The following is a 13,436-nucleotide window of genomic DNA, read 5'->3' on the forward strand; positions in this document are numbered from 1 at the left end:
GACCCCATGGGGCCTCTCTAATGCTGTATAGGGCCTCCATGACATTATGGGGCATCTCTGACACTGTATGGGGCCTCTATGACCCTATGGGGCCTCTCTAATGCTGTATAGGGCCTCCATAACTTTATGGGGCATCTCTGGCACTGTATGGGGCCTTTATGACCCCATGGGGCATCTGTAATGCTGTATAGGGCCTCTATGACTGTATGAGGCCTCTATGACCTTATGGGGCATCTGTAATGCTGTATAGGGCCTCCATGACTTTATGGGGCATCTCTGGCACTGTATGGGACCTCTATGACCCTATGGGGCATCTGTAATGCTGTATAGGGCCTCCATGACTTTATGGGGCAGCTCTGGCACTGTATGGGGCCCCTATGACCCTATGGGGCATCTGTAATGCTGTATAGGGCCTCCATGACTTTATGGGGCATCTCTGGCACTGTGTGGGGCCTCTATGACCATTTGGGGCCTCTCTAATGCTGTATATGGCCTCCATAACTTTATGGGGCATCTCTGGCACTGTATGGGGCCTTTATGACCCCATGGGGCATCTGTAATGCTGTATAGGGCCTCTATGACTGTATGAGGCCTCTATGACCTTATGGGGCATCTGTAATGCTGTATAGGGCCTCCATGACTTTATGGGGCATCTCTGGCACTGTATGGGACCTCTATGACCCTATGGGGCATCTGTAATGCTGTATAGGGCCTCCATGACTTTATGGGGCAGCTCTGGCACTGTATGGGGCCCCTATGACCCTATGGGGCATCTGTAATGCTGTATAGGGCCTCCATGACTTTATGGGGCATCTCTGGCACTGTGTGGGGCCTCTATGACCATTTGGGGCATCTGTAATGCTGTATAGGGCTTCTATTATGGGGCATCTCTGGCACTGTATGTGGCCTCTATGACCCTATGGGGTCATATTATTATTATTACACCTTCTACACATTGGGGCACGATCTTGGAGATGGGAATACCCCTTTAAAACTACAAAATAGACTGCAGTTTTTACTTCGATTATTGCAATCCCACTGCAGCGATTTTGAGAATATTCTGGCGATAAAATGAGACAAAACAATAAACTAGCATGTGTGACTGTACCTTTAAGTAATTGACAACTCATTTTTTTTTAATTACAAATCATCAAAGATGATTTGTCAGAATCATCAATATACAATTTGCAAAGAATTTGTTGTGTCTGAGATGTGCTCACCTTTTCCCCAGGATGCGCTTCGTCCATTAACTGGCAATAAGAGATTTTGGATCGGTCTCAAGAAGGGCCATGGAAACACTTGGCTTTGGGTTGATGGAACGATGGTCGCATACACGTGAGTGATGAGCGCGTGTTTCATATACAGACGTATTCTGAAAGCCTCCACGGTGGAATTCATTTCATATCTTCTTTCAAGAACCATAACTTTTTTTATTCCTACATTTACATAGGGCTCGTTTTTTGTGGAACATGTTTCGGTTTTGAATTAAAAAAAAAATTGTAGGGAAATGGTGAAAAACAGCAATATTTCTAGTTATCTTGTGCTTTTGTTTCTATGTTGTTCATTAAGCAATTAAACTGACCTGCTGACTTGTTTCTCCACGTCAGTACAATTAAGGGGATACCAAAATTGAAAAGTTTTTTCTTTTAATGGAGAAAGTGGAGGAAATAAGTATTTGATCCCTTGCTGATTTTTAAGCTTGCCCACTGACAAAGACATGAACAGCCTATAATTTTAAGGGTAGTAGGCCAGTAGACCTGCTGGTCTTAAAAAACTTCTGAAGTTTATAAAATAAGTTTGTCATGATGTTTTAAGTACACTTAACAGGTTGTTAAAGGGTATTTTTAGACATTTATGGCCAATATGCAAAATCTGTCTTTAATGTCTGCAAGGTAAAGAAGATCCCTCTACTCTCATGTATTTCTTTATTTTACTCACTTATCTAACACCATTAAAGGGAACCTGTAACCCCCAAAATCGAAGGTGAGCTAAGCCCACCGGCATCAGGGGCTTATCTACAGCATTCTGTAATGCTGTACATAAGCCCAGGATTTATCCTGAAAGATGCGAAAAAGGGGTTAGATTATACTCACCTGGGGGGGGAGGCGGTCCGGTCCGATGGGCGTCGCGGTCTGGAGCCTCCCATCTTCTTACGATGACGTCCTCTTCTTGTCTTCACGCTGCGGCTCCGGCGCAGCCGTACTTTGTCTGCCCTGTTGAGGGCAGAGCAAAGTACTGCAGCCGGGCCTCTCTGACCTTTCCCGGCGCCTGCGCACTGCAGTACTTTGCTCTGCCCTCAACAGGGCAGACAAAGCACGCCTGCACCGGAGCCGCAGCGTGACGACAAGAAGAGGACGTCATGGAATGAAGATGGGAGGCCCCGGACCGCGATGCCCATCAGACTGGACCGCAGCAGGACCGCCCCTGGGTGAGTATAATCTAACCTCTTTTTCTCATCTTTCAGGATACATCCGGGGCTTATCTTCGGCATTACAGAATGCTGTATATAAGCCTCTGATGCCGGTGGGCTTAGCTCACCTTCGATTTTGGGGGTAACCGGTTCCCTTTATTCCACAACGCTTTACAGACATTATCGGCACTGTCCCCATTGGGGCTCATAATCTAAATTCCCTATCGGTAGGACTTTGGTGTGTGGAGAACCCGGAGGAAACCTACACAAACACGAGGAGAACATACAAACTCCTTGCAGATTTGTCCTTGGTTGGATTTGAACCTGGGACCCCAGCGTTGCTGCCCTACTTTACTCTCATAACTTTTAAGACAAATATGAAATGGAAAATCCCCCGCTAAAACTTCGCTAAAACAGCTAACATAGAAAAATGTTAAAAAACACATACCATAAGATACGGCCTTCCCAAAACCCTGTCTGATGACAAATGCATCTAGCAGGATGCAGCAGGCCTCCACTGATAAAGGACAGGGGCAGCACAGATGCAAACTACTGATGAAAACAACCACCCCCACACTAACCAGATTATGGAGGGGTTGGCTGTCTAGTAGAAAAAATTGCACATTGATATGGCTTGCATAGGACGTCAGTCACACAGGTAAGGCTACGTTCACATTAGCGTTGTGCGGGGCAGCGTGGGGCGCAGCCGCGGCGACGCATGCGTCATGCGCCCCTATATTTAACATGGGGGCGCATGGACATGCGTTCTCTTGCGTTTTGTGACGCATGCGTCATTTTGGCGCAACTGTCAGGGCGCAGAGGACGCTACATGATGCATTTTTTTTCTGCGCCAAAAATCATGCAAAAATGAACGCATGCGTCACAAAAAGCTGCGTTTTGCATGCGTTTTTGAATGCATTGTGCGTTGCGTCGCCGACGCAGCACCACACAACGCAAATGTGAACTTAGCCTAAGTGTGATGCACAGTGTCTGCTAGATGTGCATTTGTCATCAGACAGGGTTTTGGGAAGGCCGTATCATATGGTAAAGCTTCGTACAAAGTAGCGTTCCCGCATAGTTTCTCGTGCGTGATGTTGGAATGCTTCTTGATGTCGAAATGCGTGTTCTGGGGTCTGGAAGGCTTATGGCCTAAAAGGGTATATACTATTGGACAACATTTTTGGCATAGCACTAGGTGTGGCAGGATCAATATGTTCCCTTTAAAGGAGTTGTCTGATACCTATAAAGCCCTTTATAAATATCTATTTTTACCCCATAGCCATTTTTGTAATATGCTTTATTGTAAAATTCCCTACCATTGTCCCTATCCTACTATTCACTATGTGTTTGTTTTTATATTTTTTTAATGACAAGATATGCCTGGTTTCAGCGGGTGACGTGGCTGATGGTTTTGATTTTTATGGATGGGTTATCTGATACCTATAATGCCCTTTTTAGATATCTATAGTTAAGCTGTGACCAGTTTTGTAATTAGCTTTCTTATAAATGTCCTACTCTTCTCCCTGTCCTGTTATTCCTTATAACTGTTATTTTACTTTTTACTTTGTGTGACGTTTCTTTTGAGGGGAGTCTCAAACGGGCCATCAACGGGAAGATATCCGTGCGGCCACTTCTCCGCAGCTTGTATCACCCCTCTTGAAAAAAGAAAATATTATGGGGCTACGATGTGGTCACATACCCTAACTTCTGTCACTACCGCCCCCTGCTGATATCCTCGTTTAGTAGTGATGATGGAGAAGTGATCATATCGTCAGTGACTGCCTCAGTTCTTCTGTCCCCGCCACCCACAACCTAATTTGCCACCATTTCGGTCCTTGCTTCAGTCTCTATTGCCTCTTTCACTGAAATTAGTTGTCATCCGGGAGTGGTGATAGAAGCAGGGTGAATGACACTATCACAGTTCATTTTAGGTTGGTGATAGAAGCTGTGAGGCGATGCTGCTGTAAATCACCCTGCCTCTCTCACCGTCCTTGATGACACCTCATTACAGGGAAAGAGGTGGCCATGCCAAAATCATGGACTGTGACGGCAGTAGCTAAAGTTGCTGGTGGCAGCGACAGAAGAAGTGAGGCAGCGGCCACTAAAGATGTGTTTACTTCTCCATCACTACTTCTGAACCAGAACATCATCAGGGGATGGCGGGGACATAAACTGTGGTAAGTGACCACCCCCTGATGATGTTTTGTTTCAGGAGGGGTGGTTTATTGAAGCTGTGGAGAAGTGAGTGCAGCCCCAGCCTCCTGAGACATCTCCTCAAATGAAACATCACTGGAAGTAAAATAAAATAATGGTTATAGGGAACAAGCAGAATCAGAATAAAAGTAGGAAATTTATAATAAAGCATATTACAAAAACGATTAGAGCTGAAACATAGATATTTATTATGTGCATTATAGGTATTGGATCACTCCTTAAAGGCATACATAAAAATCATAACCTTCGGCCACCTTAGCTGGTGGGACCCTGCATATCTTGTCATCTGTTACTGCGAGGTGAAACTGCCTATAACTACTGAAGGGGTCAAGTCCTCCAGATTGAAATCTCTGCCACATGTAGAGGAGATCTGTATGGTGAACCCCTTGCTATGATCTCCATACTCCCCATTCTAGACTGCTTTTCATAATCTAGAACAGGGGTCCCTAACTCCAGTCCTCAAGGCCCACCAACAGGTCATGTTTTCGGGATTTCCTTAGTCTTGCCCAGGTAATAATTGCATCACCTGTGCAATGCAAAGGAAATCCTGAAAACATGACCTGTTGGTGGGCCTTGAGGACTGGAGTTGGGGACCTCTGATCTAGAAAACCCCTTTAAACTCCAATCCTTTACTAGGTTGATGGAAGGTACTGTATGTTCTTCACAATCAGGTCACAACAGCTGTGATAGGAGGGATACAGTATATAGAATGGTACAGTCTATGCATCCTCTTAATCTATACCATATCTTTTCTTTACAGTAACTGGAATATAGGCGAACCCAATAATGCCGCACAACGTGAGCACTGCACTGAGATGATAGCAGGAGGATGGAACGACTTGGATTGCGACAAAACAATAGATTACATCTGCCAAAAAACAACAACCTGCTGAGTAATGACTCTGATCAATGCAAGTCTACGTCTTACGCCCGGCAATATCTAAGCTCTGAGTGACAGTAAAGAGGGTCACTGGCAAATTTTTTCTTAACCTCTAAGCCAAAGCCCTAATCCCGACCAGTCCTTTTTATGCACCTACAGGCCAAGCTCACACGTCCGTATTTTCGGTCCGAGTGCTGTTCATGAAAAATCGGACAGAAAACAGACAGCGCATGGACAGCAGTCAGACCAATGTTAATCAATTGGGCAATGCAGATGAACTTTTTTTTTTTCATGGACCGTGAAAAATACCGCAGCATGTGGATCGCCCCCAAGGGCTAGGGGATACTCGGTACCAGGCCCTTCTGTAGTCAATGGGGATGTCACGGCGGCTGACCCGGTCCGTGGCCCTCGGGAGGTCCATTGAAGAAATGGGGGGAAGGTCTTTAAAGGGATAATGTTCATGACGCCACCTGTGATATTCGCTCAGGGTGACCGACGCTGCTTAGGGGTCCGCTGGGGTGATGGAATGGCAGCTGGATGGTATACCTTCCCACAGGTGAAGTATGTTCCCAGGGCTTCCCAGAGTGTAGATGGTGGATGGTACAAGGCGCAGTGAATAACGAGGACACAGGGGTGCAGTCTCTTTACCTTTTACTGAAGGCTTCAGCATCCACAGTCCAGGGTAGAGACCACAGGGTAGGCAGTGTCTGGCCGGTCTGATGGCAATTCCAGAGTTCCCTTGACCAGGATGAAATCAGTAGCCTTCCCCTGGCGCACAGTAACGTAGTAGGTCCCTACTTGCATAAGCTACCATAAGGTCCTCACTGTTGTTACTCCTCTCTGTCCCCCAGATGGTACGGATAGGACAAAACCCCTATTACTCATGGCCTGAGGCTTGTTTATAGGGACCCTAGAGATGCCCCGACCCCCACAAGTTGCCACCGTGTTTTCTTAGGTATAAAGGTCAGACAGCCAACTTAGAATTAACTGTCCTGCCAGTCTCTGAAGTAACGGCATAGAGCTCTTTACTCCCTCAGTATTCTGGCCACCGGATCTGCGCTTCAGATGGAGGCAGCCTGCTCCTAGCTGGTCTCCCACTGATGTTTCACTCCTGTTGCTATGACTTATTTTCTCACTCACTACGGCACACTTCCTTTCTCGTCCTTTCTTAGGATGCTGCCGCATGGGTTGCAGGCGCAGCTCCGTGTCCTTCTCCCTCCTTAGACTTCAGTCTGGATCTGACCAGAGATCAACCTTGCCAGCTCGACCGGGAGACCTTTCCTCGTCGGTCCCCAGCCAGGAACTCTCCTCAGACTTCTCGTAATGACTCTCACTCACTTCCTCACCAACCCACCAGTTTTACCCTAATGTGAGGAGTGGCCTAATAGATAGCACCCTTAGCTCCCCCTGGTGGACTGGAGTGTGAAGTGTGTGTGTGGCTGTGATTCCTGAACAGAAGATCTCCTTCATTGCCTTCAGACGTAACATCACTCCATCTGGTGGAAGAATAACATTACTGCAACGAACCAGGACTCAGGGGCGCTGCACATGCACTAGTGCATTCCATATGTCGGATGAGACTCGCTCATTCCAGTCTATGGGTGCGCAAAATAATCGGATTCCATATGGAGAAACTGAATTGTATCTGATCTTTACAGATACATTGCAATTATTTAACACAGCAAGCTGTATTTAGTCTTGTCATTTTTAAAAAACTGCTGATTTATAAAAATTGTCCCGATTCACGCGAAACAATTTTTTTATACTCTGGTGTAAACTTAGCCACATAAAAATTATGCCCCTAATGAAGCCCCTTAGTGTTCCCACACAGTTAGTACCCTTTGTGTGACCTCCACGCAGTTTGATTTCCCAAAGATGATCCCCGCAAACTTTGATACCTCTACTTTACCCCCTTACACACACACACACAACATGGTTCCCCAACAGTGCCGCTCCCAGACAGTATGATGACCCCCTGTACACATTATGATGAACGCACAGTGCCCCACACACATTATAATGCCCCGCCACACAAAGTATGTTTTCCTCACTGTGTTTTCCACAAAATGATGCCCACCACACAATCTGATGTCCCTCTATGCAATATTATTCCCCAGTGCCCCTTCATTCAATGTGGTGCTGCCATATTGCTCCACCAACACAATGAGGCCCCCACGCAAGTATTCCCTCACAGTGTCCGCACACAGAATATGATGCACCTAATGTCCCCCACACACAGTATGATGCTCGCAGGATCCCCACCACACAGTATGAGGCCCCAACACACAGTATGAGGCCCCAACACACAGTATGATGTCTCATAGTGCCCACATCCCACCTGTGTGATGCCCCCACAGTCCTTCACACACAGTATGATGCCCCCAAACATGGTATGATACCACACAATGCCTCATCACACTGGTGTAGTGCCTCCACAGTCCTTCACACACAGTATGATGCCCCCAAACATGGTATGATACCACACAATGCCTCATCACACTGGTGTAGTGCCTCCACAGTCCTTCACACACAGTATGATGCCCCCAAACATGGTATGATACCACCCAATTCCCTCATCCCACTTGTGTGGTGCCTCCACAGTCCTCCACACACAGTATGATGCCCCTACACATGGTATGATACCCCACAATTCCTTCATCCCACCTGTGTGGTGCCCACACAGTCCTCCACACACAGTATGATGCCCCCAAACATGGTATGATACCACACAATGCCTCATCCCACTGGTGTGGTGCCTCCACAGCTCCCAACACACAGCGTGCTGCCCCCACACACAGTATCATGCCTCACAGTGCCGACCTTCTCACCAGTGTGCTGCCCCTCTACTATTCTGGCAAATAAAAACAAATGTTCACTAGGCCCGTTCCCATGATGAGAGAAGTTCTCGGCTCTGGGATGTGTCAACACAGCAATGTCATGATGTCAAGCCTAAGACGTTGAAGAATGGAGCATGATGCTGACACTCTACGCTCCACCATTATATGCAACTGTATCTGCGTCCTAAATACACAGATACAATTGACAGCGTGACATGCTGCCGACTTTACAGGACAGGGGGACAGTATTTCTAGCCCAGGACTGTCCACTGGACTCAGGATGGTTGGGAGTCATGTCTAAGCTTCTGGTATATAGACAGCAGTGGTGGTCAGGGATCCTCACGGACCAAAGTGTGTCTTCTCAACAACGCCATCTGTTTTCTATACAATACTAGCATTAAGTATCTAAAGTATATTGGTAGAAACTGAGCTAATAGTAAAGTCCCTGGTGGTCTAGGGCAGGATAAAAGATAATGGCCCAGTAAATGGAGGTCCAAGGCTGTAAAACATTACACACTCTCTCCTCCCATGTTGCTCCTACAAGCTCACTCTTATGGAACCTATGAAGAATTTTGGGTCCTGACTCCTGAGCAATGGCCTAGATTTTATTACCAGTGTCCCTGTGAACAACACCAATACATTGCAATTCTGTGCTAGAAATAAGTGCTGGAATATCAGAATTTCTGGAATACAGTGATATAAAATCCCAGAAAGTATACATTTCTGCTTTTTTGCAGCAAAATATGACTCATTCTTGCAAAATGCCTCTTGTATAATCTGCTCAAAAATAACTGTGGGGAATGTCTCCTATGAATGGTACATTAAGGTGACAAATATATCACCTTCCTTGTGACGGCCGTGCTTCATCATTAAAAAAGGGAAATAATATTTTAATTTGGAGAATTGATTTTATGTTGTTTTTATCCATCACATATATGGTATAACGGCTCCTTTCCTCTGCTGCATCCTGGGTGGCGGTGGAGAGTTTTCAGTTCCTGCTCTAGTTGTCATGTCCCATATTGATCACTAGAGGGCACAAGAGTCCCATTGACTGTGAGGCATCAGTCCACGCATTTCGCGACATGTGTAGAGTCTCATGTGCAATGTCTCAGAGATGATTTTCGTCCTGTTCTTTCAAGAGCCATAACTCTTTTTATTTTTCCATCGACATTCAGTACCTGTATTTTTTTTTCCTTTTTTTTTTTTTTTTTTGAGGAAGGGTTGTAATTTTGAAAGACACCATTCATTTTGCGGTATAATGTACTGAAAAATGGGAAAATATTTCTAATATTTTTTTCAATTTTTCTTATTACTGCATTAACCCCTTGCCGAATTATGCCGGCACTATAACTCTATGACTCCGAGTCCGCACCTCTTATGGCAGATAATGGCTGATTCAACAGCGGTTGGTGCGGTGGAGCTCTGCCCATGGTTTTTAAACTGGTAAATGGCGCTGTCAATCGCATTTAACACACACCAGCAGGAAGGCGCTTCATTCCAATGCAGTAAAATGTGAGAAATGAAAAAAAAAAAAAAAAATGAAAAAAAAAAAGTTCGAATCACATGCCTTTTTGACCCATTAAAAAAATAAATAAAAAATACATATATTTGATATTGATATAAAAATAAAAATAAATTAATCTGATTGGTAACTGGCATAATGAGAAAAAATTAGAAACCCCAGTATTACCTTTTTTTTGGCCGCCACATTTCAGTAAAGTGCAATAAGAGGTGACCGAAACATCGTATGTACTCCAAAATGGCATCAGTAAAAAACAAGCCCTCACAAAGTCCCATACTCCAAAATGGAAAATGTTACGGGTGTTGGAAAATGGCGACTTTTTTTATTTTATTTTTTACAAATTTCTGATTTTTTTTTCACCACTAAAAAAAAAAAACAACAAAGAAAACTACACACGTTTGGCATCTGCGTACTCGTACTGAGCGGGAGAATCGTATTGCTAAGTCAGCTTTATGATATAGTGAACATAGTGAATAAGAACAAAACAAAACAATTTTTTACAACTTCAACACATTTGGAATTTTTTTTGCGCTTTCCAGTAGGTCACATGATAAAATGGATGATGTCATTCAAAAGTACAACTTGTCCCCCCCCCCAAAAAAAAAGCCCTCATACAGGTATGTGGATGGAAAAATAAAAATGTTATGGCTCTTGTAAGAAGGGGAGGAAAAAACAAAAATGAAAAAACGGAAAGTGTAAGAGCTGGCTTTTGCACGCTGAGCTGCGGTTTATATTGATTACATTTTGAGGTACATATGATGTTTGGATTGCTTTTTATTGCGTTATTTTGTGAAATGTGAAGACCAAAAAACAGCAATTCTGGCATTTCATTTTTTTTTCCTTTTCAGATTTTCACATCCGATATAAATACCACAATTTTACATTTTTTTTTTATGCTATTTTTTAAAAATCTTTCAATGGGTAAAAGGAAGGGATTTTGTACATATATATATATTTTTTTTACAATTTTTCCTATTATATTTAGTCCTCTAATGCTACGTTCAAACTAAGTTTTAACATACTGTGTAAGGTTGTCTCACTTTGCTGCTCCTCGAGGTAGACACAGGCACACATGTGGTTAAAGTCTCTGGATGGTATCATAAACCAAAAAAAAACAAACTGGTAACAGAAAACATTTGTCTGTCTCATATGGAAATAAAAAGTTCATATACAGCCCTGCCCAGTTCCTCTGGGACAACACATATGGCAGCTCTCGCAGGAGCTAGCAGTCAGGAGGCTTCCTACCTCCACACACCACAGACCAAGAAAAAAAAAACAGGCTGGACATTTATTTCCCCAGCCACACCTTTGAGGTGGAGATATGGTGAGTGGTTTCTTACCTACTCACCTAAAAACCCAACCATAACATGGCCTCTTAACTCCTTCAGCACATGGCATGCTGATGGAGATCTCGGCACCAAGATCTAGGGAGATGAGCAATTCCAAACACCCCCTCATCCCAGCATGCGGCCTGCAGCAACGACCCTGGGACCCCGCTTCACCGCAGACACCACCCCCGGTAAGCAATAAGACGCATGGATTATAAGAAGCACCACTATTTTATTAAGTTTTTTTTCCTATCTTTCTCCTCAAAATTTGGGGTGCGCCATATAATCCTGTGCGTCTTATAATCGCTCCTGGGAAGCAACAAACAGAAAGCCGAACGTATTGCAGTGAGCGTGTAGGAGAGCGAAGCACAATAGAGGAATACCAGTGGGAGACCAGCCACGAGCAGGCTGCCTCCTTCTGAGGCACAGAGACAGGTATCTGGAAAACTGAGGTTGTATGGGCCTCTACGACTTACATCAGAGACCGACAGGACAGCTGAACTCCAAATTACCTGTCCGCCTTAATACCCAGGGGGCACAGTGACACCCTTAGAGCCTGGCATTTCAAAAACCTGACCTGCACATCCAAACATAGACTATGTATGAACAGGTGCTGAACCCAGAGTCGCCAACTCGTATATAGTTAAGTAAATAAGGCAGCACACTGCAGCGCCAAAACATGCAAACTTGAAAACACGAAATTTGAACTGCATTACTGCACTAGAAATATGAAAAATGAGAGCTTTTAGCGCATAAAAATGGCCAATTTTATGTGTACCTGGTAGCCTCTTTACGGCATCTCTCTTATACCACGTCTCCATCTGAATGGGTGCATGTGAAACCTCTTCTTAGACTAAAATTCTCTCTCTCTGTGGAGGGGTATTGGACCTGCTGTAATTTCTAGTGCAGTAATGCAGTTCAAATTTCGTGTTTTTAAGGTTGCATGTTTTAGCGCTGCAGTGTGCTGCCTTATTTACTTAACCCTTAGAGCCTGGAGTATGCTAGAGTCCCTATGAACAGGCTCACGTCACCAGTCATACGGGTTGTGTCCTATCCTATACGGGGGACAGAGAGAGAACATCTGTGAGGACCTTATATGAAGCCATAGGCAGTAAGGAACTACAACACCATATCGCTACAGGAAGGCTTTGATTTCCACCTGGATAAGGGGACCCCTAACTTGCCTCCAAGCCGGCTGGACCCTGCCTGCCCTGTGATCTGGTGCTCTGGACTGTGGCTGCTGAAGTCTTCAGTAAATAAGGTAAACAGACTGAAAACCTGTGTCCTCGTTCTTCACTGCACCTCTCACCATCTTCCATCTACACACCGGGAGCCCTGGGAATATACTTCAACTGTGGGAAGGTATACCATCTAGCTGCCATAACATCACCCCTTAAAGCAGCGTCGGTCCCCACTGACCGAATACCACAGGTGGGGTCACGAACATAAACTTTATTCCCATTAAAGACCTTTCCCTTTTACATGGGCGCCCAGGGCCACGGACCGGGTCGCCACCGTGACATCCCCCTGTAAACGCAGGACCCAGTAACGAGTACCCCACGGCCCTGGCGGGCGACTCAGTGATGTATGATGGATTTATATGTGACTGTTGCTAGGTTTTGGGTGTGTGCTAATTCCCCTCTTTCTCCTACATTGGTTTTACCCCATCCTCCATTCCCCGGTGCATTCCTCTGTTATATGTGTGATTATATTTGAATATTAGGTATTTTTTGTTACCCCTGTTCATATAACCTTGTGACCTCTGACTGGTGTATTACGGTACACTACTACTCCCCTCTTCCCTGGATGGGGGAAAGGTAAAGACTGAGAGTGGATTCAGGAGCTAAGGCAAGGTACATGGCCCCGGTGTCTTCACCATGAGAAGTAATCTGGGGAACAGGGCGAGCTAAGATGTCCCTAGCATTAGGGACATGAAAGGAGCCTGTGGTCCCGGGACACTTGACAACAGAGTCGTGATAGTAGGTTGGTGATCAGCTTAATCATCTACTCCCTGGCTTTCCTTGGCCTCTCTGAGTCCAACACAGTTGCATCTGTTGGCCAGGAAATTCCTCCCATTAAGCGGGTGAAACAGGACCAGTGCACCACACTTTCTTCAGGTAGTTCTGATATCTCGGTCAACTTGAGCTGCTCTCCTACATCCTTACTGTGGCTGCTCCCTGCTTCTACTCTATTTTATGACATAAACTCCACTCACTCAACTCTTCCCTAGCCTCTCAGGTTCTGT

General features: G+C 45.1%; 1 protein-coding gene across 1 annotated transcript in view; it reads left to right on the top strand.

Annotated features, from left to right (window-relative positions):
* Positions 1-5,856, top strand: part of LOC138674314 (CD209 antigen-like protein D) — a 38,887-nt gene extending 33,031 nt beyond the window's left edge. Inside the window, exons 12-13 of the mRNA XM_069762176.1 lie at positions 1,232-1,335; positions 5,385-5,856. Coding sequence (XP_069618277.1) covers positions 1,232-1,335; positions 5,385-5,517 — 237 coding nt within the window. The 3' untranslated portion in view covers positions 5,518-5,856. The remainder of the gene's footprint in view (positions 1-1,231; positions 1,336-5,384) is intronic.
* Positions 5,857-13,436: the final 7,580 nt, after the last annotated feature.

This window comes from Ranitomeya imitator, chromosome 4 (assembly GCF_032444005.1).
Source record: "Ranitomeya imitator isolate aRanImi1 chromosome 4, aRanImi1.pri, whole genome shotgun sequence".
Taxonomy (NCBI): domain Eukaryota; kingdom Metazoa; phylum Chordata; class Amphibia; order Anura; family Dendrobatidae; genus Ranitomeya; species Ranitomeya imitator.